The 25,835-nt window shown below is 42.4% G+C and overlaps 1 protein-coding gene across 1 annotated transcript; it reads right to left on the reverse strand.

Annotated features, from left to right (window-relative positions):
• Positions 1–1,150: 1,150 nt before the first annotated feature.
• Positions 1,151–25,363, reverse strand: GTF2B (general transcription factor IIB). The gene is made up of 7 exons (XM_075710331.1): positions 25,326–25,363; positions 22,628–22,734; positions 10,884–11,017; positions 4,162–4,308; positions 3,896–4,025; positions 3,009–3,290; positions 1,151–1,338 (listed from the first exon to the last, which is right to left on the reverse strand). The coding sequence occupies exons 1-7, from the start codon at positions 25,340–25,342 to the stop codon at positions 1,205–1,207; spliced, it is 951 nt and encodes a 316-aa protein (XP_075566446.1). The 5' UTR covers positions 25,343–25,363; the 3' UTR covers positions 1,151–1,204.
• Between the last annotated feature and the right edge of the window lie 472 nt (positions 25,364–25,835).

Here is a 25,835-nt window from a genome sequence, read left to right on the forward strand (position 1 = left end):
CCTCTGGCTGGCTTAGGACCAGATGTGCAGCAAGCTGACCCCTCAGCTGTTCGTTTTGGTAATTAAAATTAATTTGCACCTGTGCTACAAAATTAACTCAGGAACCAGAAGACTCCCAGCTAAGTACATTTGTTGCTTCACCCGCAGAGAGACACCGTCAGGAGGCAACTAGTTCTCGAAGCCGTTAGTTTGGGGAGGGCCGAATAACTTCCGGCCTTCGCTCCTCAGCGCCTGGTGCATCACCACTTCAAGCGAGCAAGAGCTCGCTTAGGACCTAACAGTGCCAAAAGCTTCACACCGGCCAGCCAGGCTGCCGGGTGGACTGACAGGGCAGAACATTTACCAGAAACTTCGACTAGAAAATACTTTTAACCTTCCTCTGTACAGTACCATGCATCACAAAGTTGTCAGGCATTCAACCAAAGGAAGAATCCTTACGTTTCTCTTCAGCTGCTTTGTAGTTATGTCAAATTGACAGAAGCAAAGCAGAGAGATGTCAGTGAAAACCAGGGAGACCGTGCCAAGGACATGACTAATCCTTCCACAACAAATCTGGAAATCTCCGGCAGCGGTTGCGCGCATACTCGAACCGCTTTTCGGCAACTGTTTGCATTCCGGGTTAAGTCACCCACGCTCTACTGTACAGCTACCTACAAATACTAAAGCCACACTAGAGATTAAAGATTGCCAGGGAAGCGAGCATTTAAGCAGCCTTGTGACCGAGTCCGTAAGGATGAAGCTAACTCCACCATTGCGGACCGCATTCCAGTTCTCGGCGTGTCAAACTGTATGTGCACGTCAAGTTGCAGTCATAGGCACAAGATGGTAAGTGTTTTTGGAAAAGAGTTTATTTGGGAATTACATAATATTTTAGATTTTCCAAAATACATCTTACTAGATCCCTACAAAAGAAATCTAAATAAGTACAACAATATGAAATTAAGTTTGTTGCGACAGTCATTAAATATTTACTTCCACTAATATATACATACAAAATGCCACACAATGAGCTTGTTTACCCTTGGAATGTGTGCTGCCTTCCAGCAGTTATGCTCCATCTCCATATCCTCCAGTTCCACAACATGAAGACTCAATATTAACACTTTGTACATCCTTTATTGTAGGCAAAAATCAAAAGTTTGTTGTTGGGTTGTTTGGGTTTGTTTTTTTTTTTAATAGAAATTAAAAGTAACCCTCTGCAATTTCACAGCTGTGGTAGTTTGTCTACTGGGGTATCAAACTTGAAGTCTGCTGGGAAGAGATCTGGAGCTCGAGGGTAGATCAGCCTGTACGATTGTCTAATCGTAACATCAGCCACACCGGCAATATCACCAATTTCTAAGACAAAAAGCAGACAAGTGATTAGTTTTTACTTTTGCCATTTGTATTGAAGAAACCAGCAAGCACAATTGATCGAGAAGTGCTGTACATTTAGCTTAATTCATAACTCTCCCAAAAGCCTGGAAAAAATGGTTATAACCATGGTGACTAATATTCTGCATACATAAGTCTGTCTTCTCACGCGCTGTAATTCAACTTACGCTATCAATCGTGGAATAACGTTTCAAACTGGCAGAGGGCCAAGAGTGCAAAAGTCATTAGAAACATCTACTGCAAACTCTACACGTGCCCAGCAATATTCTAATAAACCATCATCAACGTCAGGATCTCCATTTTTGCGCTTTAATTAAATATAAGCAAAACCAGCAAAAAGACTCAGACAGAGACAAAAAGCAATACCTTCAGTAAAACACAAAATACATTTACCTTAAAAAGCACAGAGAATTAAGTCAGAGGCACAGAGCACTGTTCAACGAGCAACGGAAACGCTTGCTTGAGAGGCACGGAAATTTGAATTTATTCAAGACTTAACCAGGTTTGGGATTTAAACCTTGAACTGCACGAAAGCCTTCAGCATTGTCCGAGGACACTGAAGGAGTATGGAGTCACGTTCGTATCCGTGGCAGGCAGCTGTGTTTTGTTTGAACTATTACTCTTAAGAGCCATACTCCAATAGCTCAAGGCGAGCAAGGATGAAGGCACCATACTGCTTGGGCTCTAGATCACTCACATGCCCACGAAACTGCCAACATGATGAAAGCTCCGGGGACAGAATAAGCAGTGATTAATGCAGAACAAAGCACCACAACCTGACAGAGAAAGGCTATTCTTTACCTAAAAGCGGCTCTCCCCTAAGAAATGGCTAGATTTTTTAACGTTTCTGATCTGAACTGGACTAGACACATCAACGGCGCTTCCAGAGCCAGCAACCAGCACTTGGATCCATTTGCCACACCGAGTTCTAACCACCGCAGCCCAAGCTCCCTCCCTTCTCCACGTGCCGCCCCTGCATAGGCCTGATTCTCTCGAGCCCCGGAGGCCGACGGGCACTGCTCTGGAGCTCCAGAACAGCCCTGAACTCTTTCCTGGCTTCCTAAGGGCTGCCCCACCAGAAGAGAGTAATGCCAGAGGTGATCTACGGCCAAGCCTGCTGTCCCACCGCTCTCGATCTTTATCCCAGGCTCGCAAGAAGTCAAGGAACACGCACAAATTTAGGGGATCCCCTGGCACAAATTTAGGGGATTCCCTGGCTGCTAGAATGATTAAAGACTCATCTAAAGCCATAACGCTACCTGCGACTGCCCCCAAGTTTGCACATGGAGTATTTTAGAGCAGCAGAATGTACACACGCAAATATTTGCATGGGTAAAGTTAAAGCTATGCTCATTTGAATGCACTGGTCTATTGCATTCAAGAATCCAAATCCTAGTGCCGGAAGAAAGTGAACTTGGTTTAAACTGAGCGTAGCCAATTACTCAATTTTCATTTGGGGGGAGTAGGAGATCCTGGTTTGGTCCTCACTGTGTGCAATTAGAATGGCAGCTTATCACTCCTTGCACAGCCCTCATCCAAGTTTTATGATAACACTGAATTCTCTTTCAAGCAACAAGACATGGAGGGTGGGGGAAGGAGGAAAAAAAAAAAAAAAAAAAAAGGTGAAGTTTTACCTTTTTGTGTCCTTTTCTCTGCAGAAGCTTGTGATGCCATGTAAATAGCTGCAGCTGCTACAGAGATAGGGCTTCTCCCAGGAACCAAATCTAATTCCACAGCTTTACGGGCAATATGTGTTGCCGCCATTTGTACTTGTTTGGGAAGACCCAGATTGGAACAGAATCTTGACATGAAGTCTCCAGTTGTAATCAGATCAACACTGGTTTCAAGAGCTTTCAAAATGAGCTTAAAACACCGGCCTATTTCCTTCTTTGAAATCCTGGACACTGCACATATTTCTAAGCAAAGAGTAAAAATTAAACTGTAGGCTCGACAGCATTTGCTCCCGCAAAATAATCAAATTTGATTCTCAATACTTTAAGACCCACAAAGAAGGCCAATGTCATGAAGGCCACCATCACTACAGAAGCTTTGCACATTTGCGAAACTTCCAAATCACTTCAGCCAGTGCGCATTTTTCAGAAGGAGCTAATTAATACAGCTTGCTTAGTAAGGGAAATTTGGTACTCAATGCCAAAAAAAAAATTGTATCCCTGTCAGGGGACATATTTCCTGCAGAACTGTTGGTTCAAATTGAGTTACAACAGTCCCCATCATGCTCTGATCAGAGCAATACCTTTAAGTTTCACCAACACTCAGAATGACTTTCGAATGCTAAATTTTTTTTAATGCGTTATGACCAAAAATCCCATGCCCGAGAGCCTACTCGCTTCACAAATATAACAAATTTCTAGACTCCCTTGTACCCTCCCCCCAAAGGTGAGCTGTAGCTCGGAACCACCAATTCAGCAAAGTCCAGGAATGAGAAAACCAACCTCCTACAGTGACAGGAACTAGACCTTTACTTCACAGCAAAATTGAATCTGTATCACTGAAAACGTACCTTTAAACGTTCTTGGAACACCCTCTTGCCTACAGGCTATGTAGAGACAAGCAGAAGCAATAGCATCATTACTCCTTCCCTTCAGGCTCTTCTGCTCATACACTTGCTTGAATAAATTATTTGTTCGATCCTTCAAAGCAAGACGATGAAATTTAATTAACTCTAGGCCATTTAATTAGCAGCAATATCAAAAATTCATGTGCTCATTATATTATGCTAACTAAGTCAATGCCAGAACAATTTAGGGAAGGGAGACATGAACTTACAACTATATTTCTAGGGAGGTTGATTCTGTCTGCCATGTTTGTAATTTCTTTAAAAGCATTCATCATTGCACGATCAGAGCTGCTCATGGTTCTGCGATTTTGGTACTTTGAATTCCCAAATTCATCAAAACTTGCTGCACCTGTGCCCTGAATAGAAAAATTTTTGTTGTCAATAAAACACAAGCAACTTCCTCCTCATTTCAAGAGCAAACATCTTCCAGCTTTATACATCTCAATTCAGGGCATTCAAACAGTTGTGCAAATAAACATCACTGAAGTAAATCATACAGTAGAGCATTGTTCCAAACATCAGGTTCTATACTTTGCACAAGTCTCAAATCATGAAGTCATTTCTCAAGACCACAGATCATGCAGGGATTTTTCTTCCCTAATGCAACAAGTTTAAAGAATACCATGAATAATATGTAGCCAATGCATGTGTCTCACTCCCATCACCAAGGCCGAGGTCCAAGATTATTAGACTTTATGCAACCCGTATGTCATTTAGGCTGCATCTGCACTGTGGCAGACTGGCGAGTGTCAGAAAAACAAAATTTCATGGCCAACTGGAGACCAGTTGTTACACTGATAACTCAAATATGAAAATGAAGGCATGGGCAAAGAGAACATCCAAACCAATGACCTATTCAAAACCAATTTGATACTGTGCCTGCTAGCAGCTGCGAGCTTTAGTTGTGGCAAAATGTAAATATCCATATATTCTGCCTTTACAGGAAAACCATGGACCTCTTAAAGGAAAAGCTTGAGGTCTTAGGAGAAGTAAGAGCCACCAACTCAACCTGGCAACTTCAAAACACACTTCCAACACGCGGGGTTTTTTTGTGCCTTACAACTGATAGTGCAAATTGCATACTTCTATTAAATACGCAATCAATTTTGCCCAACTAAGAGGGTCTAAAATGTTTTAAGGTCTTCAATTAGCCATCAGTCTGAAACATGTCTTTAACAAATAACGCGACGTCAGATGAGTAATAGCTGATGATGACAACATGGCCTCTAAGTTCAGAAGAGCAATATATTGTCTACTTATGTGTTTGCAGTCACAGTGTGTAGGGCCATGAGTTCTCTCAAGTGGAATTCCATGTCATGAGTAGAAACCTGGATTCCCTGAATCAGCAAGCATTTATTCCTTGCTGGCACCTTCAAATAATTTAGCTGGGCAGGGGCATCCAGCTTTCACTGCAGACAGATTTGGTCATTGAAACAAGCTGATGTGGTGGTGGTTGCAGACACAGACCGCTGTGCTGCTCTGTTTTGCCAAAACCACTAAGCATAAGGCAGATCTTGGTCTACGACTGACTGCTAACCTGGGTATTCACATCCAGCACTTGCACATGGGGTTCTCAAGTTGAAGACTCAGCGACGTATCAGGATGCCCAGGCAGTACAAAGTGTGGCCAGGACACAGTGAACAAAGGGCAGACCACACTCTGGCACCGCCTTATTCCTCTGAGCTGCCCAGATGGGAGTCACAGGTCGTTTCTTCTTTCCTGATCCGTCGTCTTAGGAACTGCCCTTCTATTTTAAAACAGCCTCTATTTCTATAATCTCCCCCTGTTGCACATCTGCATTTAATACACGTTCTCTGGCTGACACTAATAACGCTCACTCTTGACCATTTGCTTGCACTGTTCCACTTCCTTGCACCCAAGGACTCCAGTCACACCCCATTTCTGACGAGCACAGTGGATACCTCTACCGTGGAGACCTGTTATCTGTGGTGCACACACACTTTCATACTGCTGTGGAGACCAAGGACTCCAGCACAGAACGCTCCCTCACAAGCTTTCCTAGCCACTTGAATAGGCCTAGCCTCTGTGACAGATGCTAGATTCCAAGATTGTGCTTGGTTTTTTCTTTTCCTAGTCCTTCAAACATCCTTTCAGATGAAAGAACCACTCAAAAATGATCCTGGCACCAACACAGCAGAGGGCTGCTCCAAAGGCAATCCTACTTCCTTGACCGGATGAACACCTCCAACTATCCAAGGGTTCCCAGTAACGTTTAAAGGTAAACAAAGAGCAAGAATCAAGCACAAACTTGAGGTCACAAAGAGCATTACAAACATATCTGCAACACTAGACCTTCCTTTCAGGAATTATGCCAGAACAACTTCCCTTGGCCCAAAACACACACAAGTCTCAGGTCAAAAGGCTCCTTCCTGGCCATCACTCATGCCCCTGTTCCCTGCAATGTGTTACAACATCTGTGTGCGTCGCGGCCTCCTAGACTAGCGCTATGCACAAATGCTTACAGGAACTGCATGTGCTCAAAATCTTGTAGATGCCAGAAGAGCAACCACACACAAAGGCCCACCACCCCCTGACAGCAAGCCCCCAGTCCTTGTCTGGTCAGGCTTCCTGCCAGACAGTCCTTTGCCAGGAAACACTGCTCTGTCCTGGGGCAATCAGGTATTCCCCTTCACCACAGGAATTTTCCCTGGTCCACCATGCAGCACCTGGAAGAATTTTTTGGTTTTTTGGTAATAGTTCTCCTTAACCTCTTAATTTTTTACTTTCTTGCTGGTACTTATGGTTACCTTTTCCTTTGAACCTTTGCTTATGTATATTGAAACTACTAGCGCAGCTATAGGCAAGTGCTGTTAGCCAAAGGATTTTACCCTGTCAGTACAAGCACTCTCCAAGAGCCATACCCAATATACAGCTCACAACTATAAAAGGGTTGGAAAATACTCTTCCATCTCAACCGCGTGAATAAACCACAGCAATTCTCCCTGCATTTGCTATTTAAACGCACCATCTACTTTCCTTCTGGAGCTTTCAATTGAAGGACAATGCTTTGTTGGCTTCAACCCCTGACAACCGTGTTAGGAGTCCCTTTCCCTTCATGGAAAAAAACAGAAGCCATACAGTTTTAACTGAAATCAAGAAAGACTTTCAGAATTGTGTGTTTTACTGTTGCGGCCTTTATGAGACATCGACTCATCTCTTTCCCATCTCAGCAAGAAAGTACCTGCCAAAGTCAGGAATTCCACCTGTTTGACCATCAAACAGAGCAGAAACCTCATGGATACAATCCTGGGAACACCCTCAAATATAGCTAGCGTGAGAAAACACAGTCCAGGAAACAGTGGTAATCTCTGAAGGGGCTCAGTGGAGGTTAGCTTTACAGTGCTGGCAGCCAACAGCTTTGCACCCCGGTATATCCCCTTTAACAGCAGAAAGTAGAAGTATCTCCGTCATCATCCACACCATTGACTTGAGGTTACCCACAGGGCCAAGGAATGCTCCCAGATCTGGCAGTCTTCTTGCCCAGTACAACCAGCTTGTTAGACAGTCTGATGGATCCTTTTTTTCTTTTTCAATCATCAGCCCTTGATACCTTGCCACTGCTTATCAATATAGCACTTCTAGATCCAAGCCCTGCAGTCTGACAACAGCCGGCTTCCTTTCAGAGGCATCTGATCAAAGGATAGGAATTCTATACCAAGAAATTGCATTAGTTTCTTGTTCGACCAACCTAAATTCTCTTGTACTTGCAGTCACTACAAAAAGGAATTGATTAACTACAGAGGGTGACAAAAGACAACTTCTTCCACAAGATAGGTAGCAACACTTAAAAGTTTTCTTTTAGATTTATAGAAGAAAGTCCTTTATATCAAGGCAGATCTAGAAGCTGCTTGTTCAGTTATTTTTCTTGAATTTTACATGAGGATTTTAGATATAACTATAATATTCTGGCAGGCGAGTCACAACTAATGCCAGACTTCACCACGTCTCCAATTGATATGCATTGTCATCAGATCAACTGCAGCACACAATATCTGCGTTCACAGAGATACAGTTCTGTGCCAATATCCTAAAGATCTGCCTGAAGAATGCAAACCACTTCCACCACAGCCAACTATGCTATTCATCCTCCTCTTCACAGACAAATTAATCTTTCTTCCAACATAGGCTGTTGCTGCCTCAGACAGATGGGTCCCTTAAGTACTAAAACCAATTAGGAACTAATCCCTTTGCATGAGCAAAGCAGCCTCTCTTTTGCTGCTAGCAGATACAGACCACCTACCCCCAGTAGAAAGGGGTCCCAAAGCAACACCTCCTGGTTTCAAAGAGGAAAGAGTGACAAACCATTCTGTGAAGCAGAACTGGCCCCCTTCCTTGACTATTTCAAGGCAGTCACCAGAACTCTACTGTGGTAACCAGCAAGTGGTTCAGACTCCACTTCCACCTACATTCCCAGGAGTTTACAACAGATCTCTAATATGATGTGCCATGAGAACTATCAATGTCCTTCTCTCTTGGATTTTCCACAACACAGGTTGTGGTGTTTTGGGTTTTGCTTGGGGTTTTTTTTCAGGGGGGAGCCATGTTTAAAGATTCTATTCTCTGCAGCTCTACCTCCAGCAGAAAGGAATACCTCTGTTCCCTGTCCCATGCGAAAGGCTAAGCCAATCTCTGGCACACAAACCTGGGGTCTGCTCCAGGCCATTCTAGGAATTGTTGTTACCTGACAAAATACTTATCCTGCTTCATTCTCTGGAATTCATGAAGATTGTTCTGTAATCTGTCATATACTATATATCTTCCTCATGACTACACCAATTTCACCCCTGTTCAACCACTGTGCATATCTAGGTCAATCCTCATCCCAGCCTACTGCTGGCAGCAACTTCAGAAGACCGCCTGAGAAATGTACTACTTCCTTGGTTTAGTTATTTTTGCTGCAACACTCCTGCCCTTTCTGCACCGATCGGAAATTTCTTCAGCATCTTCTGATATAAGCCATTCTCTTCCTTCCAAATGACTGAGGAAAAATGCAGCTCCTGATACAGAGTTCACATCAACGAGCCGACATCCCAGAGCCCCTGCTCACTGGCAAGACAAACACAGGAACTCTTGTCCAGAACACATCCTGGTTTGTCAAAGAGATTCCCAATTTCCTGTAGAAAATAACGTGTCTCTTCTGTGATTCCTCCCCAGGCAAATAAAATATCCACAGTAGGACACACTGCCCCCTCTACATTCTCCAACATGACCCTGGCAGTTCCAGTACTTGGACATTCTTACTCACAGTTCTCATAGGTTAAATGGTGCCACACTGACAGTCATGCCTATTCTGGGATGTTCTGGTTAACAGCAAAACTGTTTCATTAGATGAATGTCCATCTCTGAACGTTTTTAGTTTTCATTGAAAAACAAACTTTTCACAGACATTTCTTTACATCTTCAATTCTCTCAATGAAGCTGCTATCCTTCTTATTCTAAATGAGGATCTGAACCTCCAGAGAGAAGAGGGTTAACAGCACAAGCCACTGCTCACCTGGATACAAATTCTATCTTTAGCTGAAATATCTTTTCTTTTCCAACACACGGGTTCTAAAAGAGCTCAGAAAGTCATCCTACCTAATGAATCAAACTGAGCTCCCAGAAACAAACCCTGTATTTACACTGTCCCAAACCAAGACAACAGCGCGAACCTGGAGCTAACAGGCCATTTCTCCATCTGTCTATAAAGGTGTATTTCTGATCTTTATCATAGCTGACCAAATCAGTGACAGAAATCCAAGCCCTAGGAACCACAATCTTTCTGGACCTATACAGGTGACATTAAAACTTAGCAATGCCAACTTTTTTAATGAAGCAGTGCAGAAATTTGTCTGAATGGATTCCAAAAGTCACCATAAGGCATCCTAAAATCTGGTGGGCAGCAATGCTTGGAGTTGTCCAAAACACGAGCATCTACTTGGACAATCCTTTGAACAGAAGGTTTATTTTTCACCAGTGGTGAAAGATTAGCTGTCCGTATCAGTATTCACTAGTCAACTTCATCTCTTTGAAGAATTCTTGGTTGAGAAGTATGGTGCACACTCCCCTACACATATCCATACGTATTTAGGTATGTCTACTTCATCCTAGCATCGCTGGAACAAAAACTTCTGAGAAATCCTGGCGTGCATGCACTGCAACACACAAAGGAGCAATACCTTTTTTAAGAGTTATTTATCAGCAACTGGACCACCTTTCATGAAACATTCAAGAAATTCACAAAAACTAATTTGCATCTTGCAGTAAAAAAACAGAACACATAGTACAACAATGAAAACTTACCTGTGTCACTACTTCATTAATGGGAGTGCATTTGCACAATTAATCCTGCTTGCTCTCTCACAGGAAATGGCAGGATATGGCCATACCACTAACTTTCAACTCAAATATGCATTGAATACTTTCTTCTGGAGCACTCACACCATAAAAGAATTCTACATTTAGTGCTTTAACAATAACTGGAAGAACGCATACAATGTGCATGTAGATCATTGGGTCTCCAATATGAATCTGATACAGATTTTATTACAAAAAATGACAGTTCAAGTTGGGCAGTACTAGCTATTGAGACCTCAAAGTATTTGTTATTTCAGAATCTTCTCAAATACGCATGCTAAGTCAAAGTGTTTCGTTGAAGATTGCAACACTCCCTTTTCTATCTACAGCAGCATACCAAATAGTGGTAAGTGACCCCAGAGCACTGCAAACTTTTCATCTGTTGAAGATGTCAGTCCTTTCCTGCTACCCCCAGGAAAGAGCCACATTTTACACACCACTGAAACGTAAGAGTTCAGTTTAGACAAAATCTCTTTGTAAATACGTTCTCCAAATAGCTTCCCTGTGGACATACAAACATGTACTTGACATAAAAACACTCAAACTTCGTAAAATTTAGTATTTTAAGTGTTACCTTGCCAATCATTGTACTCAAGTCACCATCGCTCAACAAAGGATTCTGGGTATCCCCGACTCGAGATGGATCTTTTGTTGCTTTGTCATTGCTGAAAGTTCTCCACTCTGACCCTACGTCTATGACCCGGTCACCTGAATTCACAGAAAGCAATAGTCTGCATTAATGTAACATTTTGAAATATTTCATGAAGCATTAAGTTATGCATCTGAGCTCTCCATTATAAGACAGCACTCTGTTGACATTCCCAAACAGAACAGTATCTTGCAGGACAGTGTACCAAAATGTTTGGGATTTACAAGTGAAGTTGAAGGCAATGGAAAAAAAAAAATGCAACTAGAGCCACACAGAAAATGTAAATAACTAGAGAAATGCATCCAGAACACAAAGAGTTACAGTTATCCTTCATGAGTGTCATGGGATCTTCAATACACAAAAGGAATCAAGACCTTGATTTCAAGCTGGAAGTCATGGTTGTCTATGGATGTTCTCAGCACTTACACAAATGAATAAGTTGTTGTTACTTAACAAGTTCTCTCACATTTGCCGTGTGTTCCAAGTGCACATGTGAATTACCTATCATGCACAATCTCATTAAGCTGCGGTAAATCACTTCTGTGCATAAGCTCCAGGTTCTGGGTACTCCGAAATGTGCCACCTTCTAATCTACCATAACAACATTTTACAGCTCAATTCTTGTTCTTGAAGGGAGGTCTGACCCTGCCCAACTCCACTTCATTTATGATGCTTGACAGTATCAACACACAATATATATAGACAACTGCTTCTTCTTAAACTCAGCCTACCCTGTTATACCCAGAAGAGTTTAAATACAGATTCAGAGTAAGTAGAAAAAGCACTGAACCCACATTCTCTGAATGAAACAACTTTCCTTGTAGTCCTCTATTCACCTCACGTTCATCTAAACGTTTCCTACAGCAACTTTTCAGATTGAGAAATAACTCTCACCAACATTCTGACATAGGCAAAAGCCCTACAAGTAATCACGAAACAATCTTAAAAAAAAAAAACACACCTAAAACAAAAAAAAAACCAACCCACACCTAACACACACCACACCACCCACCACCACAGACACAAAACCCCACAAACAAAACAAATCCGAGAAACCCCCCCACACACACACCCCCGCTGTTGGCAGCGCAGTTCATTCTATTCAGAGGTCTGGTAAAAGCTGCATCTCAAAGGTGTTGTCTCCAGAGCAATACTACAGAATTGTTAAGAATACACATACAGAAAAGCACAAAACGAACACTTTTCTTAGTGTTTTGCAGTAAAGCAGATTACATCTCTGTGTAGGATATCAGAAGAATCTTCAATATAATTGTCACCCTGCTTTGCTAAACCTGAGGAAAAATTCACTACCTTTATCAGTGTTTAAGTATGTTGTGAAAGAAATGTCTACAAAAAATAAGCAGCACTGACTGCAAGAAAAATTTCCGGTATGGAAGCCTTAGTATGAAACCACAGAGGCTGATTTAACCTGGTGAAGACATAAGCAGGCAGACAAAAGCACTCTCCAAATAACGATAACACACAATATGAAGCAAGAGGAAATACAGGAGCAATGGACAGAGTGGTGCAACTGCACAATTACCTGGGCGGGGGGATCTATTCTGAATGAGAAACTTTATTCCTAACACAAAATTCTGCAGGGAACATGCTTGAAATTGAAAGCTGTGAATGAACCATTAGAAATCACCACAACCACAAAGAATCAATTTAGGTTAGAGGTATTCTCACCAATGTTTGTCAGACATGCTCACAGCTATGCTCCACCTTTATTTACTGCTCTAATGAAAACCAAGAGGAGGAGGGGGAAAAGAAAATCATCAGAAACTAGAAGGTTAAGAATATAGCAGCCTAAAAGAAGGCACAGATCCACTCTTTCTACTACAAAGGTCTCCCCGCCTTGCAAACTTAAATTAGTAGACAGCATGCTCCTCTAGCTCCTGGACTCTGTAAATATTTGATTCAGTAATGCTCCTTCTATGGCCTAGCAGTAACTTTACTTGAAGACAACCCCCCAATACTGTTTACAGCATCTAAAAAAAGCAAAATGTACTTAAAATTCTGGCATGGTATAAATAGAACACTGAGTACAGGGCAATGATGTAATATTTTTTCCACACAAGTGGGAATGACCTAAATGACTCACTCAGGGATCTGCCTCTTGTGAGTTATGAACCATTCCTGTTCTAACAAAAAAGTGTTATATCACTGCCTGCTTTGGCAAACATATTACAAACAGACGACTAAGACTACTATTTCAGAGTGAGAAAAGATTAAGTAGAACAAATCACTGAATATAAAGCATTTGTGTAATTAAGATGCAGTATGCAAATACCTTTACTTTGCCAAGAAATCTGCTATTATAGAAAAAAAGTTTTTCTGTATACTCTCGGTGTCTTATTTAAAATATACAGAGGTCCTAGGAAGTGCATTTCACCTTTCAAAAGGCTTCTATAAAAGTGTGACACAAGCTAGAAATATTATTTGAATTGAAACAAACAGGCCACAAGGTTTCCATAGATGGAAAATATACTCAGCTACAAGCAGCTAATAATGCCATTCTACACCCAAAAAAAAGTGTGGCATTTATTATCTTTTAACTCTTCAATAAAAACTGCTTTGGAACCGTAATGTTAGTACAGATGCAATTAAGCCCCACCCTAAGCCATCAAAACAAAACCTTAAAATACTGAAGTCAGTCTTACAAAAAGCAGTGTAAGGAATCAGCCTTGAAGACTGGACCCGAGTTAACATTTCAAGTCCTAAACTGAATCTGTGGGTCATACACTACGGTTTGGCTGTCCTGAAGCACCTGGAAAATGGGTCTGACAGTCAAACATCAGAGTAACACAAGCTCCCAATAAGTACCTTATAAAACCGCCTCTGCTTTCTCACATCATTATTATATTGGTTTTGGCAACGGTATTGAGCTGTGATAAGTATGGGAGTGGCTGCATATTCCCTGCACTACTTCCTTTTGATGCAGTCCTTTTGAACAAAAATAAGCTTCACTAGATATGGTTACGTTAGACACTCCTTTATTTAATTTTCATCAGATGAGTTCATCTCCTCAGCTTCCTCCTCTGAAGAACATACAAAAAACCCGCAGTTTACAGACCCAAATCTTTGTAGAACCCATCTCCAGACTGATATCCTGAAGCATCTTTCTGAGTTTTTCTCCATTGCCCCACTTCATTTTGTAAACCATTCTTCCAGTATTCAGTTACTCTTTAAAATACAGTCGAACAGACAGGCTCTAGTGGAAATACACACTGCAAACTTCACTGACTCAGGTTACCCACCATCTGAAAAGCTCATTTAGTAAAATGCAGAACTGTTATTCAGAACGGAAAACCTCAGACCAAGGTTACTTTTCTTCACAACTGCCAAATGCAAAGAGCATGCGCTACAGAAATGCAAGAGTAAACTCAGGTCAGTATCAACAATTAAAATATCATTTTGAGCAGTTTTTAAAAATTAGCTTAAAATGTCTACACATTGCAAATTATGTATCTTTACTCCCCCCCCCCCCAACCCAGAAAGTGATTTCTCAAAGGAAAACATTTTCACTCAACAAGCCCTGAATTTGCAATAATATCAGCTATTTTAATGTTGCAATCCACTTGCAATAACTCACAATACATATGTATTTTATTCTCTTTTTGCATTTTCTATTATCTCTTACATGAAGACTGAAAATTGAAGATGTTTAATCAAAACAAGAAACAAGATGAAATTCAAGCCTCAAGTAATGTTATCTTCCATATCCAGTCTTGAAACAGTTCTGAGGAGGTATGTTCTTAAGTCTTTTTCAGAGGAGCTCTAATGTTAGCTGTACATTGCATCAAGTTCTTCACATTATTAACTAATATTTTAATCTTAACATAAGTATGGTATTAAAGTTTATTTGCACTTTGAAGTACCAAAATACCTACTGTTGCTACAGAATGTTTCATTCTTACAGTTCGTTACGGAATCTGCTGCCATCTAGTGAGCACATGTATTATTATTTTAATTAAAAGCGTTTTACAATGCCAAATTTAAAAAAAAAAAAAAAAATATATATATATATAAAAATTGCAATTAATTTCAGTCAACTCCTTATTAACCAGAGTAATGAGCTGCTGAGACAAACTACAATGAAAAAACCCACGTAGCTGACTACAAGCTGAGGAGAATCACGGAGACGTGTAACTGCGCAGAGCCAGGCTGAACCGAGCCCTCTCTTTTCCAGGCTAAGTGTCTCCTCGTACAGAAGACGCTCCAGTCCCTAAATCACTTCTGCAACCTTCTGCCGGACTTGCTCCAGCAAGTCTCTATCTTTCTTGTACTGAGGAGCCCAGAGTTACACTGTACTCCAGATACCTACTCCTCTACATTCTATTTATTAGTTTACACACTGCCCCATACAGTAGTACTCAACTTTATAGCTTCCAAAATATAAACTCAACTTTTTTTTTTTCCAGTTTTCAGCTTTAGAACTTCTATTTAAGACCAGATGTATTAAACATTACCAAAGAACAAACTCTTTGCAAAAGTAACTCCACAATTTTACAGTCACAGCTTTTTCTAGAAAATTTCCAGCCTTTTGTAAGATAGCAATATTCTTTGCAAAAAGTTATCTTGTTTTCAATAAACACCACAAATGCATCATCACCAGCAGCAACACCAGCCTACTCACCAGACTCAGCTGAAAACACAAACAGAACGAGAGCAGGTTTTGAGATGTTCGGGGGGAGACAACACCCCCAAACACAAAATACTTTGACTAGTTTCCAGACATCAACAGCATCATACCAGTACCTAACAGGCAACTATGGATTGAAATGGACAGTATGGCACTGCAGGCAAATGATTGTTACAATAAAAAAAAAACCTGGCAGCTCCTGCATGTCAAAATGATGACAAATTTAAAAGGACTTCCAGGCTTCCTAAGCCATCAACTTGTAATAGTTTTGGAGGAAGCAAATGAGAGTAGAAATGTTAAACAATCTGGTGGACAAGTCTGGTCAGTTGAAGTTACACCTCTCCAGGAATTGTGGCCTTTAAAAGACAAACAGCTCAAGTACTTGTGAAGGATGCTCCAAACTACAGAATCTCAATGAAAAAAATGTTGTGCCTGATCTACACTGTATCACAAAAATATGAGGCTTTGGACTCTTCTTCCATCACAGGAGTTCAGATCATTTCTAGCCCTTCTTTGCCCTAAATCACTTTGCCAATCTGATAAGTAAAAAAAAAAAAAAACCCCAAAAAAACCACACCCACACCACTGCCTAAATAGGATGATTCAAAATCTTACTGTTATTCCACTAGATAAATCTAGTACTTCAACTTATAGAAGCATTCTTCATAGTGGCTCTCAAACACCTTTGGTTCGCAGCCTAGAACCCACTGACTAGAAAATCTCCAGGAAATATCACGCTAAGAGCAGTGTTTATGACAAAGCCTGACAAAAGATGCCAACTTTTGACATCTAAAGTCTAAGTTTCCACTGCTACAAGCGTTATTGCTGAAACAGCTAGAACCATCACCCTTATCTCTAAAGCTGAAATGGATTAGATTCAAAACACAGGCTACCTGAAATGCTGACTGAAAAAGGCTAGCAAATGGCTTGCTTCGTATTACAAATTCCCTATGTAAATCATGCATCCATGCATGCTCATGCAGAAGTCAACTATTCAGAATTTCTTTAAGTATCAGCATCCTTTATAATTAGCTTTCCTGTGGATGCAAAGAGTTTTACTTGCAAGGACTAATTTTTGTCAGACACTTTTTAGTGCTCTGGACACCAAGCATGGAAGCAGTAACCAGATATAAGGTGCTAATACCTATCCATATCTAAAGATTTTTGCCTATTTATTTAAGTAATACTTTAAATTGAGATTTCACATTTTAGTTTTAAATGTTGATAATACTCACAGAAAGAAGTAACCATGAACATACACCCAAATATGAAAAGATTTTTCACCGTGTGGAGGTATAAAGATACTAGCATAGACGTAACTGCCCTCTACTGGAGATCCAAGTAAGAAGTACTTAAGCACCTCCGCTTACAGGATACTACCAACAGCTGGGGGAAAAAAAAAAGGGTTTCTTTGATTGCATCTGTACATAGATGCTTGTTTTGTGAAAACCAATCTTATCCCTAATGACAGAGATCCCGAGTAACGGACTGGCCAGGAGAGAGGCAATCGTGAAACCCCTGCCTACTCGTTTGTTATACTGTCGAGAAAAAAAAAAATATCTGTGGTATCGTTAAATCTTACCTATTCTTCATAGACTATACCTGAATTTAAGATGTGCCATTTAGATCTCAAATGTTTCAGAAGCATTAGCCAACCAAATATTCTGACAGAATTTTCTAACAGCCCTCCTGCTGACCACAAGCTATTGAAAATTTTTCCCCAAAATTCTTTAACTGAACACTCAGGTATACACAGAACGTGGAATGAACACCTGAATATAGGTCATAATCTGACTCAAAGCTTTAACAAGTTGATACGTGTCAGACAGAGTTAACCAGTTAGAGAAAAATCACTTGCCAAATGCTGAAAATAAACTCCTCACTGCTCCAACCCCCACACACTAAGACAACACTTAATGAAACTATACAGAAGTTTAAGGAAAATCTTAGATCAGAAAAGGTATTCCTACCTAGCTGAGATGCTACACAGCTGTACATGCCACTAGACTCACTCTTATCGTCCTCTGAAATTCAGCTCACCACCTTGCTACACCAAGAAAATTCAGTGCTTTGTATTCCACTTCGATTCTGCCTTCTTCAGCCCCTTCTGGCTTATCAGCTGACTTTCAGCCTTTTTTACTGCCTAAAAGGTAGTAAGCAAAATATTTACCTGTCAAGAAAGAGGATTTACTAGCCCTGTGTTCTTGAACAAAATGCTTCTCCTTCCACCAAGTCTGTCTGAAGAATGAGATACGGTCATTGTTTTAAACGAACACAGAACTAACCACTTCTCCACACCCTAAGAACTCTGTTCATGAATTCTCAAGCCAGCACCTGAACACTTACCATACCATATATCCTAGAATGATTTAAGTATGTATAATAAAATACAAGACTTATGACAGCAGATAAACTTGGACATAGACTTGTAAAGTTTCAGACGCACGTCAATCCAGATTAATACCAAAATCCCACAGAAAATTGCAATTTAGGTCTCTGACTGCCTTTCATGCAAAAGCCAATTAGCAGGAGGAAAAGTTAACAAGCTGGAAACGGTTACCATGAAAAGATGGAACACAAGCTAATCCAGGAAAGGTAACAGTGAAAAGGCATATGAGAGATTTTAGTAGACTGAAGCTCTATTTTGAAGCAGTAATAAAACAGCCACCAGCTTCAGTCATACTGACATTACAAGATTTAATTGTTTCAATCCTGCACAGCAAAACAGCACAGTTTCTAAATAGAACAAGTGAAAAATGCTGTGCAAAAGAAAAGCAGCATACTGGATTTAACTTGAAATTTCAACCCTATTGACAAACTAAGAACAACACCTGTGAGTACAAAAAAACTTTGACTAAAAATCTTTCTCAAAAAGCCCTTTAAAGAGCAGTATGTCCAATATACAGCTCTGCCTAAGACATGGAATTCAACTGTTAAAGAGATCAGCTCCTCCTTCTAGCCTCCTGCTCCCACAAACTTCTACATTGCTTCACCCTTTCAGCTACAGACCTGATAAATGCAGCCTCAGTCCTAATACTCATAATACTGATTTAATCTCATATTCACAGAAGATTAATTACAAAACCTGAAAATTATCTATGCATGAGCTATTTCATCCTATGACACAGTTTTACATTTAACAAACTCGGGCTTTTTCCACAAATGTGAAACTTTAGTATTTTGCCATAGCAAGCAAGAAAAACATGAAGTGGAAATACGCTCAGTTTCATCAAAGACTCTTTGCTCTGATTTCAGCCAAATTGCACTAAAAAAAAAAATTAAAAATAAATCAGTGAAGTCACATAACTATTGTATTGGGATTGCATGGAAAGATTTTGGTAGCAGGCGGGGGTGGCTTCTGTGAGAAGCTGCTAGAAGCTTCCCCTGTGTCCGATAGAGCCAATGCCAGCTGGCTCCAAGACGGACCTGCCACTGGCCAAGGCCTCTGGGATAACATATTCAAGAAGCGGGAAAGAAAAAAAAAAAACCCACAACACACACCAACTGTGCATCTGCAGCCAGAGGGAGAAGTGAGAATATGTGAGCGGAACACCTCTGCAGACCCCAAGGTCAGTGCAGAAGGAGGGCAGGAGGTGCTCCAGGCGCCGGAGCAGAGATTCCCCGGCACCCCTGGTGCAGCCCATGGTGAGGCAGCTGTGCCCCTGCACCCATGGAGGCCCACAGGGGAGCACAGATCCCCCTGCACCCAGGGAGGAGCCCACGCCGGAGCAGGGGAATGTGCCCAAAGGAGGCTGTGACCCCATGGGAAGCCTGTGCTGGAGCAGGGGGATGTGCCCGAAGGAGGCTGTGACCCCATGGGAAGCCTGTGCTGGAGCAGGGGGATGTGCCCAAAGCAGGCTGTGACCCCGTGGGAAGCCCGCACTGGAGCAGGCTCCTGGCAGGAGCTGTGGCCCCATGGAGAGAGGAGCCCAGGCTGGAGCAGGTTTGCTGGCAGGGCTGCGGACCCCGTGGGGGACCCACGCTGGAGCAGGCTGCTCCTGAAGGGCTGCATCCCGTGGGAGGGACCCACGCTGGGGCAATTTGTGAAGAACTGTAGCCCGGGGGAAGGACCCCCACCATTGAAGAAGTTCCTGGAGGACTGTCTGCCGCGGGAGGGACCCCACGCTGGAGCAGGGGAGGAGTGTGAGGAGTCCTCCCCTGAGGAGGAAGGAGCGGCAGAGACAACGAGTGATGAACCGACCCCAACCCCCATTCCTCATCCCTCTGCACTGCTCAGGGGGAGGAGGTAGAGAAAATCGAGAGTGAAGTTAAGCCCAGGAAGAAGGGAGGGGTGGGGGGAAGTTTTTATTTCTCATTCTCCTACTCTGATTTTGACTGGTAATAAGCTAATTTCCCCAAGTTGAGTCTGTTTTGCTCGTGACAGTAATTGGTGAGCGATCTCCCTGTCCGGGTCTCAGCCCATGAGCCCTTCATTGCATTTTCTCTCCCCCGTCCCACTGAGGAGAGGGAGCGATAGAGCGGCTTTGGAGAGCACCTGGCTTCCAGCCAGGGTCAACCCACCACAACTATGTACTTTGCAACAGTAAAATAAATGCACAAATTCAGCATTTACCATTCTGCCCCATGTACACCAGCAGTGCTCTGCAGACACCAAAAAATCACAAAATTTTTAAATAAACCTGTAAGACTTCTTTGGCTACAGCGTGTATTGAGTCTTTTGGGGTTTTTAACTGATCCCCTTCTGATCCCCTTCAATGATAAAGATCTCACTAACTTTCAGCCCACCTCAAAAGGGGTTCTCAGTGGGCCCTGTTCACATCAGCTACACATCATGACCTATGTAAGCCTTGAAACACAAATCCACGACTTTTCTATGTAAGAACAGGAAATGAAATCACTACTCTCTTAAGGGGAACACATATCATGGAATCTGCAACAAATACATAAAAGCCTTCTCATTTGGAAACAAAATGTTGTCTTCACTCTTTTAAAACATGCCTATTCCACATGCACCTCCAGAAAACAGGCATCAGGAATCGGATCTGTTTTTCTCTTCCTCCAAATTTCTTACCAGACCAGAAGAGAAAGCATTGAATGTTCACACTTCTGTTTGGCCATGCACTCTTCAATTACTTATCTTCGTCTGATTTCACTGGTTTTCCAAACAAGCTGCTAGATACCCTAGCTAACAAATTGGACAAATGCAGGTAAACTAAATTGCTGAAGGAAGGCAAGACAGAATGAGAACAATCAGCACAACAAAAGTAACTGTTAAAGCCTTCTAGCGATAAATCCACAGAAAGGCCTACTTAAAAAACACTGCATGCTTAAAGAAAAAACACTTTTTGCCCTACCAGTAAGGTTGGCTGTAAAGAGGACTAAGACCACTTTAAACACATTTTAAAAATTCAACTCAGCGAAAGTTTGTATTAATATTCTAATGATTCTGCTCATCAAAAATGCTGACAACTTGAACTAAAGAAATCTCCAACGCTATTGATTCAGGAGGGACCAGAGAGTAAATCTCTAAAGCAAGAATACCTTGTGACTAGGTAACAGGAGGTACATGAAGTTGAGATTTCTGCTAAACCCCCAAGTTCCTAAAAACAAAACATATCGAGCAAAACCTTTCCCCCTTCTACGAAAGCCAGAATTATCTTAAAAGTTATGAACTGATCAAGATGGGCTTTTCTAAACTTTGGTTCAACTTGTATGGCAGCCACGCAAAGAGCTGAACACAGACCAAACTATTTGTAAGCAATAGCTTAGAAGCCTATTACCATATTTCGATAGGAAATATTGCTGTGGACATTTGTATTTTTAACCAACAAATTTATTATGATTCATTTATCTTTATCATAATTTATGCAATTTAAACCAAGCCTTCTTTTAACAAAGCAAGTAACAGTCCTCCCCTTAGCCTTTCATGTGGTTTCAGAATTTTAAAGGAAACTGGTACTCAAGTTTCAATATTTAACATTTACTTTAATAAGCCATGTGGAAGCTTGCTTTTTGCACAGAGACGTATTCTAGTCACCTGGCTAAATCAGTACTACTTGTGCTGCAATTTATTAAACCTTTAGCTTTACGCTAACAACTGTAGAAAAATTTTTCACTCACTGCAAGGCAAGAGCCAAAACAAAATCACCACAGCCTAGCAGAGAGGGATATAAACCCATCTGAAACATGTAGCACCACTGAACGAATCACCTGAACATGCACCCTCAAAACAGAGGATTTTCTTTTGGTCATGGCATGTTGAAAAGAATTTAATAAGAGGTTTAAAGAATGATCATAACATGAGCATGGAAAGTTTCCCATGCAAAAGGAATAAAGACAGTAAAATGCACAATAAGCTGCTGATCCTAGAAAAGATACATAAAAATGAATATGCAGCATGTTCTATGACAGCATGATTCTCTCTCCCTCTCTCTCTCAAAGACAATGCCTAAAAGGCCTTTCATTTTAAATACTCCATTATACTTCGAAACACAGTTTAGCCTGTGGAAGTTGCTGCCACATGAACCAAGTAAAACAGCTCAGCAAAATTCCAGAGGAAAAACTGGATATTTACTTTGGATAGTATTAAAAGCCTTAGGAGAAGTAATTAACAAAAACAGGTGCTGGCAAGGATATAAAGAGAAACCCTTCGGGCAGAAGATAACCTTCAACTAATGCGAAACTGAGATTTTTTTTTTTGTAAGCAAGTTATTTGACAAAGAGCTTTTATTACATTTCTCATACTTTCCTGACTAAAACAACAGTCATGATTAAAGACAGAATACTGGACTAGACAGCACAATATTTTAATTCAATACTACAACGTATTTTGAATTTTCAATCTTTAAAGAGAGTTTGATTCTTTTCATAACGCAAGAAGTTACCAGAAGACAGACTATTCAAAACAGTAAGCTTTTAGCCAACAGAATATCATAAAAGAAAACATTTAGACACCAAGAAAAAGCCTTCTAATACTCGAATTATCATATACCAGTTTTGTGGGAAAACAAATCTACACACACAAGTTATATGGTAATTCATAAAAATATGAATAGCTACTTACCTACTACTAGCCCACATTCAGAACAAATCATATCACCAGCTCTGTAATCCTCTACTAAAATGGAATCTGGATGATTTGGGCAAGTCACTCTTGGAAGTATATCCAAACTAAGGAAAAAAAAAAATATCAGAGTATTAATTACTTTTAATCAAGTAGGTTGCACATCCAAAAGTATTAAGAGTTCCTTGCTGAAAAGAACACTTTAATAATACAGAATTTACACTGATTTGCATGACTTAATATTAACCTAAAACACATGAACTTCACCTTTTATTTAAATGCTGTAACACTACATTTCACAATCAAGACCTCAGGTCCTCTTAAATTCCAGTATTTTTGTGATGTATCTTGTACCAAAAATACTTCAAATTAAAACGTCAAAAATCTAAACAGAGATTTAAGTGTAGTCTAACTTGCAGTCTATCACTACATGAAGTTCCCCAAGAAGTCTGTGGTGATTGCTTCCTTCCAATTGAGCTTTCTCACCCATTCCAATCAGACCAATATTGCTTACCAGGTCCTTAATTCAGGAAGTAGTGCACACACAACATATATTTTTAGAAAATAGCTGATTCTACCACTGGTTTATTATTTTCAAGTATTTGAAGAAAAAGTCCAATTTTAAATTAGGCAACTCATTATTTGTGAGATCTTAACAAAAAACAATCAGCTCATGAAGAGGATTATGTGACAACTGCTTTTGATAACAGGGATCTGTCTCTTTCACACCCATGCATCTTCAACAGTTACAGCAGATATAAAAAACTATAAAGCATTAGCGCTACTTAACACAACAACTTTTAGTGACTGACTAGAGTAATAACCAATTGCTTCTGACCAAACATTTTAAAAGTAAATACCTTACTCAAGCTACTAGTGACTGTTCAGTAATTCTGCTAGAACTGATCGTTTCAAAATTGGAATAAAAAAATATTTGCAGTTGGGGTCCCTATATTCAACGAAGCCGTTCTGCTCACGCTAAAAAGCGGAGGGTACAGAAGTTGATCACAAAAAATTTGTCATGAGTACCCACCATCCTCAATATGAATGTGCCAAAAAATAACATCTAATCCTTTCAATTGTAGAAAATATCCTATTAAAAGTTGCATTAATCCAAGTTCCCCCCGCTCCCACTACTCCATTATTTCAGCCTGATTTATACATCCCATCTTGATTTTTACTTTTTAGATATTTCTGATGAGTCAAAAGAACAAAAAAAACCCCAAGCATTTTAATCCAGTGACTGTTCAGAAAAATACCTAAGACTTGGAACAAAAATTGAAAATCAACATCGCTATTAATATTACAGCCTCCAGAAAGAACATGTATACACAAGACCTTCACATGTAAATTATGTTCAAAATAATACATAAAAGCTCTTTAAAGTACTTCCCTTCTCACTATTCCCAGCCAGCAGTTTCATATGACAAGACAAAATTGTTGACAAAGCACGTGCGATCATCTGACATTTGGCATTACGCAAAAGGCTAGCGACACACGAAGCAAAAGGAAAAAAAAATCCAGAAGCCTGAAAGAATACTAACAGTGTTTTGCTTTAGACTACACCTTCACAAAACATTGTAAAAAATTGTCTTCCTATCCCAACTTTTAACTTATTTATCTAGACATATACACTGTACTCCTTGTAACATACAGGTTCGATATACTGAGTCAACTACACTGAAGGAAAATGCATGGCACGTGTGTAAAGGTCTACCTCAGCAAATAGCTCCCGAGCTGCAGCAAGACTACTAGGAAGCACTCCCTAGATCCTGGGACAGGTTTAGCAGGAGTAATAAAGTCACTCCACAGCCCGCTCCACGGGCGCTTCCTTCATTCCCGACTTGGGGGGGGAAAACCCCAACCAACCAACCTCGCTCCATCTCCAGGGCAAAAAGGACTAATTCAGAGCCCGAGGCCCGCTTGGCCACTGCCTAGTGCCGGTACGGATTTAGGGTGGGAGCCTAAAAAGCTGTTTCCAGGAGCCGATAAGCTGGAGGCAAGCCAGGGAGCAGCCACCTGGGCTCCGAGGCGCCGGGCCCAGGCCGTGCCCCCCACCCCCCGGCCTTCGATCCCCGGCCGACGGCCCTGGGGCCAGCAGCAGCCCGGGGGGACGGCAAGCGGGAAGGTGAGGCACCGCCGAGGGAAGAGCCCGGCCCGACAGGAAAAAGGGCTCGATCGCAAGCGCCGACAATACCGAGCCCACGTTAACGAGGGGGCCCCGGAATCAAGTCACGAATCGCCACGACATCCCCTAAATCGCTCGCTGCTTCTCGGAGCGCTATCGCTTCGTAACGACGCCAAGAAGGCAGGCGGCGGAGCTGCGCCGAGCTCAGCCCCCCCCCGGCCGCCCCTCAGAGGCCGCTCCCCCGGGGGCCGCCCGCCCCGGCCCTCACGGAGCAGCCTAGGGAGGCCCAGCCCCCCGCGGCGCTCCCTGGCCTCCCGCCACCCCGGGAGCCGCGCACAGGGCGGCCCCGAGACACGGGAAACCGGAGAGGGGGGCCAGGGGCGCCGCGAACCCCGGGGCAATGGCGGCGATAGCCACCGGTTCCTCCCTGGGCGGCAGCAAGGGGGCAACGCGGCCATCTTCTCTAAGCGCCGCGGCCAGGGAGAGATGGCGGAGCACCCCCCCCCGCCGCTGCCGCCGCCCTCTTCCTCCGCACGGGCCCCTCCGAGCGCCCCGGCCGGCCTGCCGTACCGGCTCGTGGACGCCATCTTGCCTCCCCGCTGCCGCAGCGCCTGCCCGGAGTCAGGCGGCTCCGCGCCCGCCCCCTTATATAGCGACAGCGCGGGGCGGGGCCCGCCGCGCGCCCGCTACGGGCCGGCCCAAGGGACAAACGGCCGCGAAGGCGCTGCCCGCACGGCCCGCGCCGGGGGGAGCCCGGGCTCCCGGCCGGGCGGCGCTGGGGAGGCCGAGCCCCGGGGCAGGGGAAGGCCCAGGCCCCCCCCGGCCAGCTCACGGGCTGGGCTTGGCCGCCCAAGGGAGCGGCGAGGGCAGGTGGGAGCTGGGAGCCAGCCTGTGGCCTGGGCCCCCTGGCATGGAGGGGACCCAAGTCTTGTTCTAAGAAATCATCAAATGGCGCTGGGTGCCCTGGGGCTGTGGGCTCAGGAAGCCCTCGTCACTTCAAGTGTCTGCACCCTGGGAGGCTGAGCTGGAACCTTCCAGTGCCGGGAGCATGAGGGGCGCAGCCGTGTGCTGCTGACGGCG

This window comes from Pelecanus crispus, chromosome 5 (genome assembly GCF_030463565.1).
Source record: "Pelecanus crispus isolate bPelCri1 chromosome 5, bPelCri1.pri, whole genome shotgun sequence".
Classification (NCBI taxonomy): Eukaryota; Metazoa; Chordata; class Aves; order Pelecaniformes; family Pelecanidae; genus Pelecanus; species Pelecanus crispus.